The following is a 21,211-nucleotide window of genomic DNA, read 5'->3' on the forward strand; positions in this document are numbered from 1 at the left end:
TAGACTTGCAGCACACAGCTCTCCTAAGGTCACAAAACAATAACGAGTGGGAGCAAATTCAGGACCCCCCCAGGTCGTCTGACTGATCTATGGTTTTTCCTCTTGTTCCCTATCTCAGAGCTTTTTTGTGTGACCCTGCAAGTGCTGCCTCTCAGACTGACTCTTCTACCCTTCTCCCCAAGGGGCAGATAGATGGATCATGCATACAGGTTGGGGTTGGGGGACAGGGGTGTCGGTGTTCTCTGAACATTTTTGTGTGTGTGTGTGTCTGTGTGTGACGGAGTTTTGCTCTGTCACCCAGGCTGGAGTGCAGTGGCGTGATCTCGGCTCACTGCAGCCTCTGCCTCCTGGGTTCAAGCAATTCTCTTGCTTCAGCCTCCTGAGTAGCTGAGACTACAGGCACACGCCACCACCCCCAGCTAAGTTTTGTATTTTGAGTAGAGATGGAGTTTCACCATGTTGGCCAGGTTGGTCTCGAACTGCTGACCTCAGGTGATCCGCCCGCCTCAGCCTCCCAAAATGCTGGGATTACAGGCTTGAGCCACCGCGCCTGGCCTCTTTGTATATAGAGTACTTTCACATACACTGTCTTATTAACCCTACAAGATCAGTGGTATTGTCCCCATTTTTCTGATTACGAGAACTAGATTCAGAGGTGAAGTGACTTCACCCAGAGATCTCACAGCTAGTAAGAAGAGGAGTTAGGACGAGGACTCAGATCTTGGGACTCGCCGGGCGCGGTGGCTCAAGCCTGTAATCCCAGCACTTTGGGAGGCCGAGACGGGCGGATCACGAGGTCAGGAGATCGAGACCATCCTGGCTAACACGGTGAAACCCCGTCTCTACTAAAAATACAAAAAACTAGCCGGGCGAGGTGGCGGGCGCCTGTAGTCCCAGCTACTCGGGAGGCTGAGGCAGGAGAATGGCGTAAACCCGGGAGGCAGAGCTTGCAGTGAGCTGAGATCCGGCCACTGCACTCCAGCCTGGGCGACAGAGCAAGACTCCGTCTCAACAAAAAAATAAAAAAAAAATAAATAAGTAAATTAAAAAAAAAAAAAAAAAGATCTTGGGACTCACTCACCCGTACTTTTTCTACTCTGTCTTGTGCTGCAGAGCCCTGGAGGTGCCCATCTCAAGCACAGGCAGGGTCAGGTGTGGACTGTGTGGACTCTGAGAGCAGGTGGGGATGGGTCTTTTTTTTTTTTTTTTTTTTTTTTTGAGACGGAGTCTCGCTCTGTCGCCCAGGCTGGAGTGCAGTGGCCGGATCTCAGCTCACTACAAGCTCCGCCTCCCGGGTTCACGCCATTCTCCTGCCTCAGCCTCCCGAGTAGCTGGGACTACAGGCGCCCGCCACCTCGCCCGGCTAGTTTTTTTGTATTTTTTAGTAGAGACGGGGTTTCACCGTGTTAGCCAGGATGGTCTCGATCTCCTGACCTCGTGATCCGCCCGTCTCGGCCTCCCAAAGTGCTGGGATTACAGGCGGGATGGGTCTTTAGAGCCGAGGTGAGCCTGCTAGTGCTGTGAGGTGGAGTAGCTTCAGCCCTGCCTGCCCTTCCAAGTGTTTTCTTTCTTTCTTTTCTTTTCTTTTCCTTTTTTTTTTTTGAGACAGAGTTTAGCTCTTGTCACGCAGGCTGGAGTGCAGTGGCGTGATCTCAGCTCACTGCAACCTCCACCTCCCGGATTCAAGCTATTCTGTGGCCTCAGTCTCCCGAGTAGCTGGGATTACAGGCACCCACCACCACGCCTGGCTAATTTTTGTATTTTTTGTATTTTTAGTAGAGATGGGATTTCACCACGTTGGCCAGGCTGGTCTCGAACTCCTGACCTCAGGTGATCCACTCGCCTCTGCCTCTGAAAGTGTTGGGATTACAGGTGTGAGCCATCACACTCGGTCTTCAAGTGTTTGCTTTCTCTGCAGGCTGCATGTTGTGCCTGGGTCAGTCCACCTTCCTTCGCTTTAACCACCCGGCTGAAGCCAAGTGGATGAAAAGCATGATTCCAGCAGGGGGCCGAGCCCCTGGGCCCCCCTACAGCCCTGTTCCTGGTAGGTACCAGAGTGGGGTGGGGGAGCGCAGGGGGCTGGGGTGTTCCTTCAGCAGTCCTCCTTGCTCAGTTCAGCCACACTTGGAGTGTTAGGGCAAGACAGTACCTAAGGTCTGGGCTCACTGCCATTGGCCATGGGCTGGTGGAGAATGCCAGGCAGTGGGACCACTGAGAGCTAACCAGGGCAGTGCTGCTTAGCTAAAACTGGGAAATTATGTGTCTTGAGGGAGAGCGGGCTCTGCCAGCTTGTACCCCACTGCCCTGGAGGTTGCCACTCAGTATCTGGAACTCTGGCCCACTTGTGTCACCACAGGGAGCCTCACCCTCTAGGGTGTCCTGGAAGGAAGCATTAGGTTGAACTCCCTGTAAGCTGTGGTGGGGATCATGTCCTTGGGCCTCGCCCAACCCTCACTCCATGCCTTGCCCGCTGATGACTCAGTGGAGCAGCTGTATTTTATGTGTGAATTATTGATCCCCAGAAGAGAATTGGTGATTGTTCTGGGGAACCAACACAGGCCCCCTCAGCCCAGCTGCGTAGGGGGTGGGGTGCAGACCAGGAGGCTATTATTGGGTCTACCATCTCAGACTTTGTGCTGGCATTTAGATGGCTATGGGGTGACAGGTGCTGGGGCAGATGGACATGGATGTCAGGTACACCTAGGGGGGTGGTATCAGCAGCCTAAGTGGATAGCCTGGGGACCTGAAGAAAGGTGAGTGGTCACTGGGATTACCAGTATCCATGGCAACCCCTCTGACTATATCCCACACAGTCCCCATAATTTTGGACCCAGACTCAGTCTTGCAAAGTCTTTCTCTTCTCTTCTCCCCACCCTCAATCTTTTCCAGTCCTCTGGGGGCTCAGAAGCCTGGTTTCCCAGTCTACTCGCTAGTTAATTTTACCCTGCCCTCACCCCAGCCTTGTCATGCCACTCCCTTAGCTGTCTGGGGCAGTGGTTCCAGGGACTCCTGTATGGTTGACTAGGGCTGAGGCATGGCAAAAGCAGGCTCTTGCTGGCATGGCTTAATGGGATAATTGGAGGCACTGAGCTTCACCTCCTTGCTGGCAGCCTGGCTTCCAGGAACCAGCCATTAGCACCAGCTCCCTCCCCTACCTCTGATTGGATGAAGACACACCCCTCGCCCAGCCCTGGAGGCTTTTTCTTTTCCTTTTCCTTTTTTTTTTTAATCCTGGGCCTCTGGTTCCTGTGGTGGGAGGCCCTGTCGTCCTATTAGACTAGGAGCCCCTGGAACTTCTGGCCAGCTCTGCAGCAGGTGCCCATCTTCTTTGTATAATGCCCTTCTTTTTTCTTTTTTTTTTGTTTTGAGATGGAGCCTCACTCTGTCGCCCAGGCTGGAGTGCAGTGACGCGATCTCGGCTCACTGCAACCTCCACCTCCTGGGTTCGAGTGAGTCTCCTGCCTCAGCCTCCCAAGTAGCTGGGACTAGAAGTGCGTTTCACCACACCTGGCTAATTTTTTATTTTTAGTAGAGATGTGGTTTCACCATGTTGGCAAGGCTGGTCTCGAACTCCTGACCTCAGGTGATACGTCCACTTCAGCCTCACAAAGTGCTGAGATTACAGGAGTGAGCCACCATGCCTGGCCTCTTCTTTTTTTTTTTTTTTTTTTTTTTTTGAGACAGTTTGCTGTGTCACCCAGGAGGCAGGAGTGATCTCAGCTCAGTGCAACCTCCTGGGTTCAAGCGATTCTCATACCTCAGCCTCCTGAGTAGTTGGGATTACAGACATGTGCCACCATACCCAGCTAATTTTTTATATTTTTAGTAGAGGTGGGGTTTCACCATGTTGGCCAGGCTGGTCTTGAACTCCTGTCCTCAAGTGATCTGCCCACCTCGGCCTCCCCAAGTGTTGGGATTACAGGTGTGAGCCACTGTGCCTGGCCTACCTGCCCTTCTTGAGGAGGGATATAGGATATAGATTGGAGGAGTCTAGTCTTGGGGTGAATTGACAACAGTAGGCTTAGAGCGCCTATCATTGTTAACTGTTTTAAGTCACAGGCAGGAAGGCCCTGCCAATTCCCTTCCGTTACAGAAGGAGAAACTGAGGACAAGTGACTTGGCTAAGGTTGCATAGCAGGTCAGTGTCAGAGCTAGCTGGTACCAGAACCAGATCTCCTGGCTTCTTCTCCAAAGCCCTGTTAGTCTCACTGTGCTAGGAGGAAGTGGGCTAGTGCCCTGGCTCTTATGCTATGCAGCTCCCCAAAGTCAAAGACCTTTCCATTTCCCTCCAGCAGAATCAGAAAGTCTGGTAAATGGGAACCACACCCCACAGCCTGCAACACGGGGACCCTCGGCCTGTGCCAGCCACAGTTCCCTGGTGAGCTCTATTGAGAAGGACCTGCAAGAGATCATGGACTCACTGGTGCTAGAGGAGCCTGGAGCTGCTGGCAAAAAGCCTGCCACAACCTCTCCACTGTCGCCGATGGCTAATGGTGGGCGCTACCTGCTGTCTCCCCCAACCAGCCCTGGTGCCATGTCTGTGGGCTCCAGCTATGAGAACACCTCTCCAGCCTTCTCTCCACTCTCTTCACCAGCCAGCAGTGGAAGCTGTGCCAGTCACTCACCCAGTGGGCAAGAGCCAGGACCTTCTGTGCCCCCGCTGGTACCTGCCCGTTCCTCCAGCTACCATCTGGCCCTGCAGCCCCCACAGTCCCGCCCAAGTGGTGCTCGCTCTGAGAGTCCTCGGCTGAGCAGGAAAGGGGGCCATGAGAGGCCTCCCAGCCCTGGCCTCCGGGGTCTGCTAACAGACAGCCCTGCAGCTACTGTGTTGGCAGAGGCCCGGAGAGCCACTGAGAGCCCCCGGCTGGGTGGGCAGCTGCCTGTGGTGGCCATCAGCCTGAGTGAATACCCAGCTTCTGGTGCTCTCAGTCAACCCACCAGCATTCCTGGCAGCCCTAAGTTCCAGCCTCCAGTCCCTGCTCCCCGAAACAAGATTGGCACACTCCAGGACCGCCCTCCCAGCCCTTTCCGTGAGCCTCCAGGCAGTGAGCGGGTGCTAACAACTAGCCCCTCACGCCAACTGGTGGGCCGAACATTTTCAGATGGGTTAGCCACCCGTACCCTGCAGCCTCCTGAGAGTCCCCGCCTGGGCCGGCGGGGCCTGGACAGTATGCGAGAACTACCCCCCTTAAGTCCATCTCTGTCCCGGCGAGCCCTCTCCCCACTGCCCACCCGGACCACCCCAGATCCCAAGCTAAGCAGGGAAGTGGCAGAGAGTCCTCGGCCCCGCCGCTGGGCAGCCCATGGGGCTTCACCAGAGGACTTCTCCCTGACGCTGGGGTCACGGGGCCGTAGGACACGGAGCCCCTCACCCACACTGGGTGAGTCTCTGGCACCCCGCAAGGGCAGCTTCAGTGGCAGGCTGAGCCCAGCCTACAGTCTGGGCTCTCTTACTGGGGCTTCACCCTGCCAAAGTCCCTGTGTCCAGAGGAAGCTCTCCAGTGGGGACTTGCGGGTGCCTGTCACAAGGGAGCGGAAAAATAGCATCACAGAGATCAGTGACAATGAGGACGACCTCCTGGAGTACCACCGGCGACAGCGCCAAGAGCGGCTCCGGGAGCAGGAGATGGAGAGGCTGGTGAGCAGGTGCCAGGGAGGCTTGCCACTGTCCATGGCAGAGTCTCTGCCAGGGCTCGAGCAGGCCAGTTGGCAGAGCAGGAGGGGCCCTCAAACAGGGCTTGGGCTTCTCAAGGTTCCCCACCTCCAGGATACACTTTAGTGATCAATATCTTCTGGTTCCGGTGCCCTGAAGAAGAAATTTTCTTGAAATCTCTAAGGCTTTATTTTAAATTCGTGCTAATTTTGCATTTCTTCAACATAGCATTTGTTTTAATGTATAAATTAAATTTCACATTGTTTACTCAAGCACAGTGTAGCTCTAGGAAAACATAGCACAGGTATGGTAAGACCTTGAACCTACCAGTTTGAGAAGCAGGTTGAAGTAGGTTGAGTAGGCTGAAGCTCAGAGAGGGGAATGGCTTTGTCCAAGGTCACACAGCAAGTTCTGGCAGAGCTGGAATTGGAACCCAAGTCTCCTGTCTGACTCTGAGACTTTTTTTTAGAAAAGTACCTTGTCCTTTTTTGCTTCTCTTTGGCGTCTACAAGTGGGTAGGAGCTGCTCACCCTGGCCCAGGCAGTATCATCTAGGAGTATGGGTGGCAGGGAAGAAGGACAGGGCAGGATAGGCAACCCTGGCCTGACCGTTAGCCAGCCTCTGTAATTGTGACTGTGTGTGTCCGTGTGCATGCGTGTGGGTGTGTGCAGGGGCCGGGTGTGGCTCTAGGCAGCTGTCCTGGAGACGGCATCTGAGCTGGGTGGGGGCCAGGATTCCCCAGATAACTCAGGGAGCTTAAGGGGCTCTGGTTGGTGTGTACACAGTCGAGCCCATGTACAGAAGAATGGATTCTGCCCTCTGTCCTTGCAAGCAGAACAGGGTTCTTTGGGAGGTGGACAGGAACCCTGGGACTGGTTTGAGGAGGAGAATCAGAACTGATGAGAACCAGAAATGAAGCATCTGGAGATGCTTTTGGAAGAGGTTGGGACAGTTTTGGATGAGGGTATAGGATTGTGTGTTTGTGCTGGATGGGGGTGAAATGAGGCGGATTCTGTCTTTTCCTTTGCTGCATCTTCTCTTCACTGTTTTTGCATTGGTCTAGATGGGAATGCATGGCCATTCTAAGCTGGGGTCTCATCCTGGAGAGGGGGCAGTGAGCCTGGCACAGGCAGAGTGGCAGGCACAGCCTCCCCCAACTCCTCCATCAGTCTCCCCACCCCCATTCCCACACATAAGCACATATCTTACCACTAGTCCTGACCTGCCTTACCTGCCACTTTAAGTCTTGGAGGCTGCCGGCCCTGCCCCTCCCACCTCAACCAGGCTGCTTATCTGGGTCCTGGGGCAGGGGCGGAGGCACTGGCCCAGCCTCCCAGGTGCCGAGGCTCTGTTCCTGTTTTTTTTTTTTTTTTGCCATGGAACTGGGCAAGCAACAGGAGGGAAGCTGGGTAAGTGTATGAGAACGCCTCTCCAGCCTTCTCTCCACTTCCTGCGGTTTGGGTTCATGGCCAAACTGTAAGTGGTGAGAGACACTTGAGGAGGTCTAGGGACCCTAGAGAGCCATGGGAGCCTCACAAGCCAGGCTTCAGGCCTATAGGTAGGCCTGCAGGAGAAGGCGACAAGACCAGGAATGCGATTGTATCATCCCTCCTTTACTCCTAGGCCCCTGAGAGGTGACTGTATCTGGGTGGGTGTGTATGTGGAGAGGGGTGGATGAAGTGGTAGGGCCCTGGGAGTACTCACTCATGGGCCTGGGCATTCAAGGACTGGTAACAGCCCATTCTGCTGATAAACAGCCAAGGACTGCCTGAAGGTAACTTGGAGCTGAGGTGGGGACAGAGGGCCGTGTCCTTGGTCTACCTCTTCTCCATGTGTGTCTGTGGTTGGGTGTCTGGTCCCTGTGGGCTTGTGGGTCTGTTTTCCAGCCCTGTCTGTCTGCATACATGCCCACCTGTCTGTATGCTAGACTGTGTTTATCTGTGAGTGTGCATCAGTGTGCATTGGTGCATGTCAGGGCTGGTGTCTTTGTACCTGCTTATTAATGCAAGTCCAGGGCACATATTGTGTCCTTGTGTGCCTGTGCATCAATGCTGGTGTGTCAGTGTGTGTCCTCGTGTCTGTAGATCTGTGTGTTCCTGCATTAGGACAAGCACCCAAGTTTATCTGTGTCTCATTGTGGTCTGTAGTCTACTTAACAGTATGTTTCCGTATGTGTTTGGTGTGTTCCTTTGTGTCCATGAGGAAGCCCTGTCCTGGGATAGATTGAAAAAAGAAAGGAACAGGAAGATGGAAGGGGCTGTCCCAGAAGTGGGCAGGAAGAACCAGGCTGTTGTGCCATGTGGACAGGTGGCACAACAGCCTGGTTCTTCCTGCCCACTTCTGGGGCACCCTATTTCCCTCTGCCTCCCCCAGGTCTTGGGGTCAGGCATCTCCTGACTTGACACTGATGACCTAGCCACCAGTAACCTTGCTCTCCCTCCTGACAGGATACTGAACCTGGCGCTATCCCCACCAGGGCTCAGCTTCCTCCCCTTCATGTCCTGCTCTGTCCATCCTCCCCAGGAACGCCAGCGCCTGGAGACCATCCTGAACCTGTGTGCCGAATACAGCCGGGCTGATGGGGGATCTGAGGCCGGGGAGCTCCCCAGCATTGGGGAGGCCACTGTAGCATTGGCACTGGCAGGCCGGAGGCCCTCACGAGGCCTTGCAGGGGCCTCTGGGCGGAGCAGCGAGGAGCCTGGAGTTGCCACCCAACGCCTGTGGGAGAGTATGGAGCGCTCAGATGAGGAAAATCTCAAGGAGGAGTGCAGCAGCACTGAGAGCACCCAGCAGGAGGTGAGATGGAGGGGTAGGCAAGACAAAGAGGCTGAGGTTGGACACGTGCTGGGGGCAGAGGAGGCTGGTGTATCGAATGCCAAGGTCCAGTGAGGAGAAGGATCAAGTTTGGGAAGAGATTCGAGAGCAGAGGTGCAGAAATGAGACAAGGAAGAGAAGGGAGGTGTTGATGAACTTCCCAAGCTATAAATATGCTTTATGACCTGCCTTTCCATGGGGCTCCACCCAGGCCTGGCACTCAGTGGTAAATCTTTATTATCTTCAGCAGAGCCCTTATTGCTCCCCTCAAAGGTGGGGCCGGGGGGTGGGGGGGCAGGGAATTAGCCTCCTGTCTCAGTCCAGCTATTCCTCAGCAAGTGCCTGGAGGAACAGGTGATCCATTTTATTGGTCTGACTCCAAAAGGCTCTAGGCTTCCTCAGTTGATAGCTTCCCTCCCCTCCAGCATGAAGATGCACCTAGCACCAAGCTCCAGGGAGAGGTGCTAGCCCTGGAAGAGGAGCGGGCTCAGGTGCTGGGGCGCGTGGAGCAGCTCAAGGTCCGTGTGAAGGAGCTAGAGCAGCAGCTGCAGGAGTCAGCCCGAGAGGTGAGCCATGAAGACCCTAGCTAGACTCTTCCCTAGGCCAACTGAAGGCCCCAGAGAGGGGCCACAGTCAGCTGCTTTGATGGGGACCCTGGTGTCTGCCCCCAGGCCGAAATGGAGCGGGCACTGCTGCAGGGAGAGAGGGAGGCAGAGCGGGCACTGCTGCAGAAGGAGCAGAAGGCAGTAGATCAACTGCAGGAGAAGCTGGTGGCCTTGGAGACAGGCATCCAGAAGGAGAGGGACAAGGTAACCCACACCTGGCCCGGCTTAGTGCTGGGTACCAGTGGCCTGGGAGAGAAGGAGAAACATCTTCTCTGGGGCCCTGTACCCCTCACCTCATCATCCATTCTGCAGTACAAGTGGTCTCTGTGGCCTTCCAGGGACAGGGTGACTTGTCCTCCTCTGTGGAAGGTACCAGCTTGGAGGGCACTGCCAGGGGCTGGGCTGGTGTCTGGGGTCTCCTCTGTTTGGGTCTGTGTGCTACCTCTGGGTGCCTGCCATCCTAGGCCCTTTATGGCCCTTCTAGGAAGTGCCAAAGCCCCTTCTTGGGCAGTGAACACAGCCCGAGGGACTGACACTGGGGAGTGATTCAAGTTTGGGCCCCACCATCTGGAGAACATCTCCCTCCAAGCACGCCACAGGTTCTTACATGGTGATCTTTGGGAGGTGACCCTCGGGCCTCTGCTTCCCTTGAGCCTTCAGGATCTGCAGCCTCCTGTCCCAGGTGACCCTAGCTCCTGCCCCTGCCCCTTTCAGATTTCGTGCCAGCCTGCAGGGGCCACTCCCAGATGCCCAACACCGTGCCAAAAGCTCTGAAGTGGAGAGGGGTCATCTATTTCTGGATCTGACAGTATTTTTCCAATAATTTAATTTTCCTTCTGGATTTTTTGAGTTTCTTCCTCCTGCCCTCAATTTTGAGGATCTTAAAAATTCTTTGACCCGTTTTTTTTTTTTTTTTTTTTGGAGCTTTGGCTCTGGCCCCCAAAACCACACTCCCAAATTCTGTGCCAAATTAACTCCATGCTTGCCAACTAGGCCTACACTAACGCCCCTTCTAATCACTGACCTGGGCTTTCCGCATGCCCCTAACTGCCAGTGCCACCCAGGTAGGGCTGAGCCATGCCAGCTTTTGCACTAACTCAATGGGTGCCTCCGTGCCCCTGGCCTCTCCCCTCTAATGCTGCCTCCTTCTTTTCTTGGTGTGGGACCCCAGAATTTTGATATGAAAGGAATTGGCAGGAGGACTGGTAGCTCAACTTTACTCAAGGGGGCATTGGTAGGAGGGGTATAATGGTGGGGGAAATGCTTGGCTGTGGAGCTGCTCAGACTGAAGTTCTTCCCATTGGAAATGCCTAGGCTGCTGTCTTAGGCTACTGTCTGAGGACAGCGTGAGATAACTCAAGGAAGCTTCCTGGCAGCTTCCTGTACAGCAGACCAGGCTGTCTTCCACCTAGTCCCCTGCCTGCCTTCTGCAGCCAAGGAGTAAGGAGGCCCAGTTGTGGGCATGGTCTTGGAGGGCTTGAATAGGACCTCTCTGCCAACACAGTGGCTACCCTTCCTAGCTTTCCCCTGGGGCTTCCTAAATTCAGATACCCATCAGAGGTTGGTAATGGGTAGCCCCTACTCTTCTCCTCACCCCTGAGCCACCTATAACACAGGGTATTTTAAAGACTGAGTCCAAGGCTGAGGAAGCACCTAAACCTCAGGAACTGGCCTGATCAGGTCCTCCTCTCTGGGGAAGGGTAGATGAGTTGGGTAGAGGGGTGGGAGTGACTGGGTTCAGCACAGGGCCTCACTCCCAGGGATAAAGCTCATCATTTCAGAAGGAACCTGCCTAATCTCGTTTCCCACTGACCTGGAGTTTTTTGGAGGCCTGGACTTCACTTTCTCTGTGAGGAAGAAAGAAGTTATTTGAGGCTGTGGTAGTGATGGTGGTGGTGGTGGTGGTGGTGATGGTGGTAGTGATGGCAGTGGTGTAGAGGGTTCAGTCGGCTTCCCTCCCCTGCCCCCAGCCCATGGCTCCACTCCGACTTTGGAATCAGTAATCACAGTTTCTCCTCTGCCTGTCCTTTGAGGGGTGACTCACCAAACCCTCCCCTCGTCCCCCTTCCCGCCCTCAGAGGTGTCATCTCACCCCAGACAGAACAGTCCACCCCCTCTGTACCCACTCCTGGGACTCTTATTACCATGACAACGGCCCGAACTAATTGCAACCCTCATCCCTGAAGTTCAGCCTGCAGGGCCAACACCCCACCCCGACCCTGGGCAGGAGGGGAGGGAGGCCAAGGGTGTTGGGCTGGGGTCCCTTCTACCACACTGCTTTAACATCCTCAGCTCCTGATTCACGCCCAACCCTGGATTTAACCCTCACCATCACCTTTTACCCTGGGTTAAATTTTGGTCTCTGGGCTGTGGTAGAAGGGGAGGGATGAGAACTGGAGGCTCCGATTCTGTGATGCGGAACCAGCCTTGACTGGTTTGGAGAGAAAACAGAGGGCCTTTTCTCAGGACCTACCCAACAATTTCAGTTCAAGGGACCCCAGGAGACCAAAATCTGTGCCCTGCCCCCACACCTCTGCCTGTGTTACCCCACTCCCTGCACCTCTGACTGCTGTGTTACCCTTCAGCTCCTGGCCTCGGGCCCTCTGCCTCTTCACCTCTTTCCCTCCTCACTTTCCCTTTCTACTCTTTTCTTTCTCCTCACCTGGTTATTCTCCTCTTTGATTCCAGCCTTTTTTCTTCTCTCAACCCCCATTGCCGACCCCCATTCTGTCCCGCCCTGGCCTCCCTCCCGCGCTCCCCTCCCGCCGCTGCCGGGCCGGAGTTGAGGAGTGTGTGTTCTGTTTCTCCCCTGTGCCCCGCCCTCTCCCTCCCGCCGACCAGGAGAGGGCGGAGCTGGCCGCGGGACGGAGGCACCTGGAGGCCCGCCAGGCGCTCTACGCCGAGCTCCAGACGCAGCTCGATAACTGCCCCGAGTCAGTGCGGGAACAGTTACAGGAGCAGCTGAGAAGGGTCAGTTCCACCGCCCCCCCTCCCCCGGCCCCCGCGGGCCACGCCCCAGAAGGAAGAGAGGAGAGCGGTGGGACGGGACCACCTGGCCCCTGCAGTACCTGCCGGACACCAGGGTCGGTGCTGTGGCTTGGAGGGAACCGGGAAGGTTGGGGGGATCAGCGCTCCAGGCCATGATGCCCGCGAAAGGGCAAGGCCAAGTACAGCGGGAGCTGGGTGAAGGCAGGTTTCCTACCCAATTTCCCCGGGTCCAGCCCCATACAACGCATGCACCTGTGGCCTGGCCTTCCAGGTGCAGAGTGGCATTGCAAGCACCACCCAACCCCCTTTGTCACTGTCGTTGAAGGAGGCAGAGGCCCTGGAGACTGAGACAAAGCTCTTTGAGGACTTGGAGTTCCAGCAGTTGGAGCGGGAGAGCCGCGTGGAGGAGGAGCGTGAGCTGGCCGGTCAGGGGCTGCTCCGGAGCAAGGCTGAGCTGCTCCGCAGCATCGCCAAGAGGAAGGTGTGCCCCACTCCGTTCCCTGCTGCGTGCTGTTGGAGGCCTGTGACCTGGGTTTGAATCCCAATGACTTCACAAAAGTTAACTTCGCCTTTTGTGCCTGGGTTTCCTTGTCTGTAAAATGAGAATTATAACAGGTTGTTATGAGAATTAAACAAGATGTAAAGACAGAATAAGATGTGATTGTAGTAAGCACTCGGTGAAGAATAGCTATTATTATTAAGCTCTGACTCCCCTCGGTCTTCCAGTGGAAAGTGGATTCTGCTCTTATTCAGAGCTTAACACTGGCCCATCAGGAAGGTGAAAGATGGAGGAGGAGGAGGTTTGCCCCGTGCTTGCAGAGCTCTTGTCTGGTGGAAGTGCTGGGACACACAGAAAGATTTGAGATCTGGATATTAAAGCCAGCTAGGGGCCCTAGAAAGGGCATTCATTTGGGTTCCAGCCATGGCTCCGTCCTCCCTTGGCCGAGCTATAAAACAAGGGTTATTGCGTATTGTGGCCTGGTTGGCTCTGACATGCTAGCTAGATACTGTGATTGTCTGCTCCTGATCTCAGCCAGACCACAGAATGATGGCGCAGGTGCCTGTGTGTGAGGGTGGGGAGTAAAGCTGGGAGGAGGTATGTGTTAGTAAGGGTTGGGAAGAGGTGAGAGAGGGACTGGAGAGGATGGTTCAAGCAGCTTCCACCCTTATGGCTGAAGCTTGTGGCCAGGCACATGCACACATGCATGTACATTATGCCTGGCTGGAGTTAGTGTGGGGGAAGTGAGCATGGTGAGACTGGGGAGTGGTGTCTAAAATTGGCGACTTAGAAGATTTGCTGGCTAGCCTGGGGCTGTTGGTAAATGGGGAGCTGCTGGACTTTACTTGAGTCCAGATCCCATGCTTCTCTCCCTGAGCTGCTGTCTTACAAATGCGCTGACTGATGAATGGAAGGAAGAAAATTGACACACCTAAGCACATGAGTGTGTGTCAGGCACTTTGCTGGGAGCCTTCCTTGGATTACCTCATGCTGTCCTTAGGATGGTATCACAAGACAAGTGCTATTATCCCCATTTTATAGACAAGGAAACTAGGAGTAGGAGAAGCTACACATTTTGCCCAAAGCCTCCCATAATATAAGCTTCAGAGTCAGAACTGGAACCCAGGCCTGTTGGCCCAAATCCCATGTTCCTTCTACTGTACTGCACTGAGGCTAGCGGTGGGCACTTCTCTAGCCTCTTCCTCCTTCTTCCTGGAGGGAATGAGGTAGGGAGCTGTAGATCAGCTAATCTCATCCCTTTGGGATTCTGGTGAGTATAAGCTCCAGGGAGTTTGGGAGGGCTTGGGAGTAGTGGATTCCTCTTCCCACACCCACTCTGGCTCCTGGGAAACCAGAGCTCAACCCCTGGGACCTGGGGTATCACATTCTTCCCCATGCTCCTCCTTAGGAACTTTATCCAGCTTTCATTCTCAGACCGTAGTGTCCCACCCTAGGCTCTGTCTACCCTGGTGCCCTGTGCTCCCCTGCCCTTTCCACTCTGATTCAGAGTGGCTCAGAGTACTGGCCTGGGAGTTCAATAGATGATTCTAGTCCTTGCTCTACCACTTAGCTGGCTAAGAGATCTTAGCTCCTAAGTATGTTGGTGTTCTCACCTATAAAATGGATATAAATGCAGCTGCCTCATAAGGGAGCTTATTAAATGACATAACAAATGCAAAACATTTAGCAGAGTTCCTGGCTCCTGATGGGTTCTTAGTAGATGGTGGCTCTTGCAGTGAGGATTACTGCCTAGCCTACTTTGTTGTTGTTGTTGATTTTGAGACAGAGTCTCACTGTTGTCGCCCAGGCCAGAGTGCAATGGTGTGATCTCAGCTCACTGCAACCTCCACCTCCGGGGTTCAGGCGATTCTCCTGCCTCAGCCTCTCGAGTAGCCAGGATTACAGGTGCCCCCCACCACACCTGGCTAATTTTTGTATTTTTGGTAGAAATGGGATTTCACCATGTTGGCCAGGCTGGTCTCAAACTGCTAACCTCAGGTGATCCAGCCTCCTCAGCCTCCCAAAGTGCTAAGATTACAGGCGTGAGCCACCACACCCAGCCAGCCTACTTTGGTCTTCTTTTGGACTGACCGCAGATTTAGGACACCATCCTTCTTTAACTCTTCCTTTCCCATGATTTGCTCCTAAGGGTGGTGGTTTAAGGCTGCCTTCTTCAGGAAGCCCTCCTGGGATTAACCCAGCCCATTTTTCCCATCCCTCATCCTTCCCCCTTATTATCTTTTCATTTCCTTTTAGCACATGATTGTTGAGCTAGGTACTGTTCTAAAAGCCCTATTGGGGGTATAAAGACAGAAAAGACAATGTGGATCTTATGTTTGGGGCAGGGTGGTGGTAGTGGTAACAGATATATTCACAAATAACAATAATAGAGGCAGATGGTGATACAGAAGAATATGAGCACAGAGGAAGGAGCAAAGAAATTGAGTGGCAATCAAGGGAGGCTTTGGAGAGGAGGTAGCATTTGGTCTAATCTTAGATGATAAGTAAGCTCTTGATAGATAGAGAAGATTGGGACAGCTCTTCTGGCCTAAGGAAGCGACAGAAGAAAGGCCTGAGAGTTTACAGCTACGCAGCTGAGTGTACCATGTGGCTGAGCTGAGAGAACATGGAGGCGGTAGGAGGGAGGGGAGCTGCAAAGGGTTTGGGAGCCCCGAATGCCTGATAAGGAGTCTGTGCTTTATCCTGTGTGTAATGAGGAGCCACTGAAAGATTTGGAGGAGAGGCATGACCTGACCTTATTTGTGGATTTTTAAAAATTATTCAAGTAATATTCCTTTTTAGAAAGTAATTTTTCTTCTTAGAAAGATTAGAAAATTCAGATAAGCAAACAAACCTCAAAGTCATCTTAGGAAGACATTTGTGACAGTATGGAGTGAATCAGGAAGTTGAGAGAGTGGAAGCAGAGGCTGGTGAGAAGGTCCAGACCAGGGAAGCAGAGGGCCTGGATTTGAGTGGTGGCAAGTGAGGTTGGGACAGGGAGAATGAGGCAGATGGAGTGTCTCTAGGCTTTGGGACCCATTGGTTGTGGGGTAAGGGAAGGGAGGTTAGAGGATCTGAGTGGTATGCCTAATGGCACAGGGGTCGTTGGTCAAGGGAGGGAGGAAGGCCCGAGGGAAGGAGCCCACATGGCAGCCTGTGTTTTCTTAGGGTGAGTTGAGGCCAAGCAGAAGAGCTGGTTGATCTCCTTCACCTGAGCCTTGAGTCTCTGGGCAGGAGAGCCAGCTAGTTCTCACCTTGAGCTCAGCCCTGTCTCCCCAGGGCCTGATCAACCACCCCATCTCCTTTAGGAGCGCCTGGCCGTCCTGGACAGTCAGGCTGGGCAGATCCGGGCTCAGGCCGTACAAGAGTCAGAACGCCTGGCCCGGGACAAGAATGCCTCCTTACAGCTGCTGCAAAAGGTAGGGTCCCTCAGGTTGGGCTGGGGGATTTTGAGTAGGGTAAATGAGAGGGCAGTGCAGAAGGGCTGGGGTGCAAACGTGCTGGGGTGGAGCACAGGGACCCCCTCACACAATCTCCTGGCTCCCACTCCTCTTTGACTCTCTGCCATTCTGGGCTCGCAGGAGAAGGAGAAACTGACTGTGCTGGAAAGGAGATACCACTCACTCACAGGGGGCAGGCCTTTCCCGAAGACCACATCGACCCTCAAAGAGGTATCAGGATTGGGTTAGCCCCAGCTTCAGGCCCAGGGGGTGTCCTGGGAGGCTCTGAGTAACACACAGCACTTTCACCCCAGTGGCTGAGGTTGTATGGGGCATCTCCCTGAATGGGAGAGATTGGAGGAGGAATGGCCCCAAGCTCTGGAATTTGATCTTCCATGGCCACCAGCTGCCTCTGTTTAGTTGCCTTTAGGGTTCCCAGGAGCCCACTGATTTCCCTGTTTTTGGTGGCTGAATATATGTGGGGGGACTCAGGGGCCTGGGTTGGGTGGGTAGACAGCTCAGAGGCTTAGTAGGGGCTGGGCTGGATGGACTCACCTTGAAGGGGAGCATATGGATATAGGAGTGCTGATCCTGGGGCTCCTGGGCTTCAGTCCTGAGTTAGGCGTTTGTCTCAGAAGAGGATATTGAGGCCCCTTAAATGGTTCTTCCCAAGTCTGTATGTCTGGTGTGTGAGTTCCAAATAGAACATATCTGGTTTACCAACTTCATTCCCTCCCTCCCTGCCTCACTACACAAACAATTTAGGCCTGGGGTGGGGAACTGGGCCAAGTGTGAGGGATGCAGCCCCTCACTCTGTCCCCTCTCTGTAGGCCGAGCTGCTCATCCCCGAGTCCTCAGAGATGGGGCTGGGGACTAAGGCTCTGGGCCTTTTCCCAGGGTCTTCTCAGGCTGGGGCCTCCTCTGTCTCTTTAACCCCACCTGCTTCCACTCTTCTCTGCCCCAGAGCACAAGAGGTAATCACAGCTAACTGCGTGCTCTGCTTTGCCCACTGCCTGCCTGCCTGCCCGCTGAGCCCCTGCCTACAGCTTCTCCCAGGGCTTAGCTGAAGGGCATGTGGTGATAGTTTCTTGGCTGGCCAGAGTTTGGGAGAGTGTGTGTGAGCGTGCCATGCCGCCATTCCATAGAGTGCCTGGGCAGCCCATTGAATTGCATATTAATTTGCCTATATTCTGCATGCCATTCATCAGTTCTCACAACATGCTGGACCCTCTGGCTCATTTTTCTTTTCCATGACCCCAGAGGACAACCTGATTCTAGAGCTAGGCCTGGATGGGCCTTGGGTAGGGCAGGCTTATGATCCTGCACTTTGATTCAGCATGCATTGTGGAGGTCTGCCATGCTCCCAGCACCCAGATAAGCTCAGTTTCTTTCTTTTTTTTTTTTTTTGAGACGGAGTCTCGCTCTGTCGCCCAGGCTGGAGTACAGTGGCGCAATCTTGACTCACTGCAAGCTCCGCCTCCTGGGTTTTACGCCATTCTCCTGCCTCAGCCTCCCGAGTAGCTGGGACTACAGGCGCCCGCCATCTCGCCTGGCTAGTTTTTTTGTATTTTTTAGTAGAGACGGGGTTTCACCGTGTAGGCCAGGATGGTCTCGATCTCCTGACCTCGTGATCCACCCGTCTCGGCCTCCCAAAGTGCTGGGATTACAGGCTTGAGCCACCGCGCCCGGCCGATAAGCTCAGTTTCTAAGAACAGGTGATGAATACGACAGTCCCTGTTCTGCCAACCCACAGTTGAATGTGTTGGCATCTTTCCAAGGACTCACCTTGGGTAGTGGGCCCATTTTTCTGCTAGGCTTTTAGCTGTTCCTTGCTAAGGCCTCTTTCTCACAGCCCATCTTGCTCAGGCCCTGGTGATGTCTCCACCTTTCCCCACCTGTTTCTAGCTCCTGCCCGGGCTGATGGGGTGTGAGGGGACCCTGGGGAATGGTATGACTGGTGCCCAATGCTGCATGTGTGTGCTCCACTGGGGACTGCCAGGTTGTTGGGGATGGGGGTTCTCTGGGAGCTGGGTTCTGATCCTCAGTGTACTCTTAGAAGGCCTTCTGTGGGCTTCTTTGCTTGTCCCCAGCCCAGGGCGAATTCAGGTATGGGCCTTCAGGGTCTGCTTGGGTCAGGACTGGATGCCAAGGTGGCTCCAAGAGTGGAGGGGCAGGAGGAGCCTTCAGACTGTTGGTTCTGCTGCCCTTTTCTGGTCTCTGTCACTCCTTGCAGCCATCTATGGGCATAGCAGGCACCCTACCCCTGCCTTGGAGTTTGTATTGACCTGGAGTGATGGCCCTGTGGCCTGGCATGGAGTTTGGGGTGTTGGGCACCTTGTTGAACCCTGTTAACCCCTTTCTTTGCCCACCCCTACCCCTTCCACTGGGCACCCCAGGAATATGTGACCCTGGCAGAAGTTTTCCAGCTGTGTTCCCGCTTGGACCCCTATGCTTCTGCCACCCCCCCCAGTGTGCTCGCCCAGCCCCTGCCTGACAGTGAGGTACCAGCCACTGAGGGTGCCCACCAATGCCCAAGGACCTCTTTATGGATGGCCTAGATTCCCCCTTGGGCCTGGGTGGAGCTGGGGGGACAGAAGGATCTGTGTTCGACAGAGAGGGAGAAGGGCAGCCTGTATAAGGGGAGGTTGGGAGTGGTTTCTTTTCTCCCCTGGGGCCTTGGGAGCTTTCTTCAGCTCCTATGGCCTGGGAAGGGGCAGGCCTTCTGCTCTAGGATGAGGGCATCGAGTTGAGAGGACTCTGGTTTTCCTAGGCTGCAGGCTCTGTACTTCCTGTCCTTTCCCTCTCTTCCCCTGTGGGTAGGGCCATCTTATGTATTCTAGTTCCATTAACCTCTTATATTCCCTCCTGCGTCTGGCCTTGCCCCAAGTACGTGATGCTTGAGCAGCTAAAGGTGATGCGGGACACCTCGCCCATGCCCCCAGCCCCTGTGCCAGGCCTTTCTCCCTGGGCCTCCGCCTCCCGGGACCTGGTTCCCACCACCTGCCTTCCTCCCATGCTGCCCTCCTCCTCGTTTGCTTCCATCACGCCTTCACCCAAGGTTGGTGGTCTGTGAGTTCTTGCTACCCCCACCCATGACTGGTGTGCTCCGTGTGTGTTTTGCTCCTGCTCACCTGGCCTCCTGGCTCTGGGCCAGCCCAAGGGGAGTGCCCAGTGCCTGCAGGCTCTGTCTGGTGGCTGGTTTCATGGCTGGTGTAGCACATGTCTGTGGTCTGGAAGTTGTACCCTGACTGTTTCTCTTTGCCCTTAGTACATTCAGGGCAACTGTTGTCTCACTGTTTTTCTCTTCTTTTTCTTGATGCTCTCCTTTCTCCCTTCCTTCCTCCCCTTCTTCCTTCACCTTCCTGTCCATTCCCCTGATATGGCCTTCCTTTAACCTTTCCCCTCCTTCTTCCTCTTCTTTCTTCTTTCTCCCTTCTCCTGCCTTTTCCTTTCCCTTTATTTCCTGGCCTTTCCTCTCCATCCTTCCCCTCCTGTCCCCTTTTCCCCTCCCTATTCCCACCTCCAGATGGAGAAGCTGCTGCTCCCTGCTGTAGACTTAGAGCAGTGGTACCAGGAGCTGATGGCCGGGCTGGGGACTGGCCCCACTGCAGCTTCCCCTCACTCTTCTCCCCCGCCTCTGCCCGCCAAAGCTTCCCGTCAGCTGCAGGTAACCCCTCCTTCACTGCCCATCCTCCCCAGCCTTTGCACCTGTCCACTCTGATACCTCCTGCCAATCCATCAGCCACACAGTACCACCTTGAGTGGAGGCGTCAGCCCAGTCAGGGCAATGAGGGCACCTCTGGGCCCTGAGAAGGTCACTCCGTGGGCAGCTATCCTGGCATTTGGGCAACCAGAGGGCCAGCCTCCATAGTCTAAAACTGTCTGATTGAGTGTCTGGTGGAAGGAGATTCTGGAGCTATGGTCAGGTTGGGAACTGTTTGGTGCCCTGTGGTGAGCTAGGCTGTGGGTCTGGTCTATGTTTGGCAGCCCCCAACACCCAGAGCTTCTCACCCAGTCTGGGGGCCTGACAGGCTCTTGGGCCTGTGGCAACTGGAACTAGTGTGTCCTGGGAGAACTGCCAGTATTTTGTTCTCCTGGTTTCTCCAGCAGTGACACTTGGAGGCAGAAAACAAGGGGCAAAGACTCTGAAGTGACAGCCCAAGCCTCCGCAGAGTTGCCATGGAGGGCGTGGGCCTACCTGAACCTGCAGCAAGCAACTGACCATGGGGTGGGAAAGGGAGCTGGGCTAGTCTTCTCCTTAGGTTTCCTCCACTGACCTGCTGCAGTGCCTAACATTGACCATTTAAGATCATCCGTTGAGTGAATGCACTGCATCTGTAAGACTGTGACCTCAGCTAAAATTTCATGTTTCCTTGGGGAGGAGTTTGATCATATAAGACTTCTACTGTGTACCCAGCTGGTTAGAGACTTTAACATGTTTTGATTCTCTTAATCATCACCATAGGCCTTTGAGGTAGATAAAGTTAACTCATTTTATAGATGAAACACTGGAGCATGGAGAAGATAGGTAATCTTTCCAAGGCCACACAGCTAAGAAGTAGCAGAGCTTATGCCAAGTCAGGGTTTGTGACGCTAAGGGCCATATTTACCACATGCTAGTGCTGCAGGGGAGCTTGGCCATTATTTAGTCTAGTCCTACCCCCTTCTTTTGCAGAGAAGGAAGCCAAGGCCCAGAGTAGGGAGGTGTGTGACCGAGCTAGGACCAGAGGGAACCCAGTTTCTAGTTGGTCTCCTGCACAACCCTGCCTGACTGACATTAAATCCTTGCATGGGTCTGTTTACAGGTCTTTTCTTAGACCCAGGGTTGGGCTAGGGATTGGCCCAGGGAGGAACAGCATGGAAAGGAGAATTGGCAGCTGCCAATAGCATCTGGCCATTGGGCTGGCTCAGGAGGCTTGTTGTCAGAGCCAGAAGGCCTGAGGCCTAGTGCCAGGGTGATACGTCAGATCACAGCCAGACTAGGTGACATGGGGGAGGTGGCCAATGGGGGAGCCAGAAGTCACTGGGCACTATCTTTTCTTTCCAGGTTTACCGCTCCAAGATGGATGGCGAGGCCACCAGCCCCCTTCCCCGGACCCGCAGCGGCCCCCTCCCCTCCTCCTCTGGCTCTTCCTCCTCCTCCTCCCAGCTCAGCGTGGCTACCCTGGGGCGTAGCCCCTCCCCAAAGGTCTGAGGACAGTGGGTGGGGCTG

At 54.5% G+C, this 21,211-nt stretch overlaps 1 protein-coding gene across 35 annotated transcripts in view; it reads left to right on the forward strand.

The window, feature by feature from the left end:
- The window catches only part of PHLDB1 (pleckstrin homology like domain family B member 1), a 53,537-nt gene that overhangs the window by 17,799 nt on the left and 14,527 nt on the right, over window positions 1-21,211 (forward strand). For 9 of the 35 annotated variants that reach the window (XM_033207367.1, XM_033207368.1, XM_033207369.1 and 6 more), the window contains 13 exons: window positions 1,919-2,044; window positions 4,293-5,638; window positions 8,177-8,449; window positions 8,893-9,033; window positions 9,139-9,276; window positions 11,914-12,042; window positions 12,386-12,541; window positions 15,868-15,978; window positions 16,141-16,230; window positions 16,830-16,973; window positions 18,887-19,057; window positions 19,526-19,666; window positions 21,047-21,187. In XM_033207367.1, coding sequence (XP_033063258.1) covers window positions 1,919-2,044; window positions 4,293-5,638; window positions 8,177-8,449; window positions 8,893-9,033; window positions 9,139-9,276; window positions 11,914-12,042; window positions 12,386-12,541; window positions 15,868-15,978; window positions 16,141-16,230; window positions 16,830-16,973; window positions 18,887-19,057; window positions 19,526-19,666; window positions 21,047-21,187 — 3,107 coding nt within the window. The remainder of the gene's footprint in view (window positions 1-1,918; window positions 2,045-4,292; window positions 5,639-8,176; window positions 8,450-8,892; window positions 9,034-9,138; window positions 9,277-11,913; window positions 12,043-12,385; window positions 12,542-15,867; window positions 15,979-16,140; window positions 16,231-16,829; window positions 16,974-18,886; window positions 19,058-19,525; window positions 19,667-21,046; window positions 21,188-21,211) is intronic. The other 26 variants (XM_033207391.1, XM_033207384.1, XM_033207387.1 and 23 more) reach the window with 11 other exon arrangements.

This window comes from Trachypithecus francoisi, unplaced genomic scaffold, assembly GCF_009764315.1.
Source record: "Trachypithecus francoisi isolate TF-2019V2 unplaced genomic scaffold, Tfra_2.0 Lachesis_group8, whole genome shotgun sequence".
NCBI lineage: Eukaryota > Metazoa > Chordata > Mammalia > Primates > Cercopithecidae > Trachypithecus > Trachypithecus francoisi.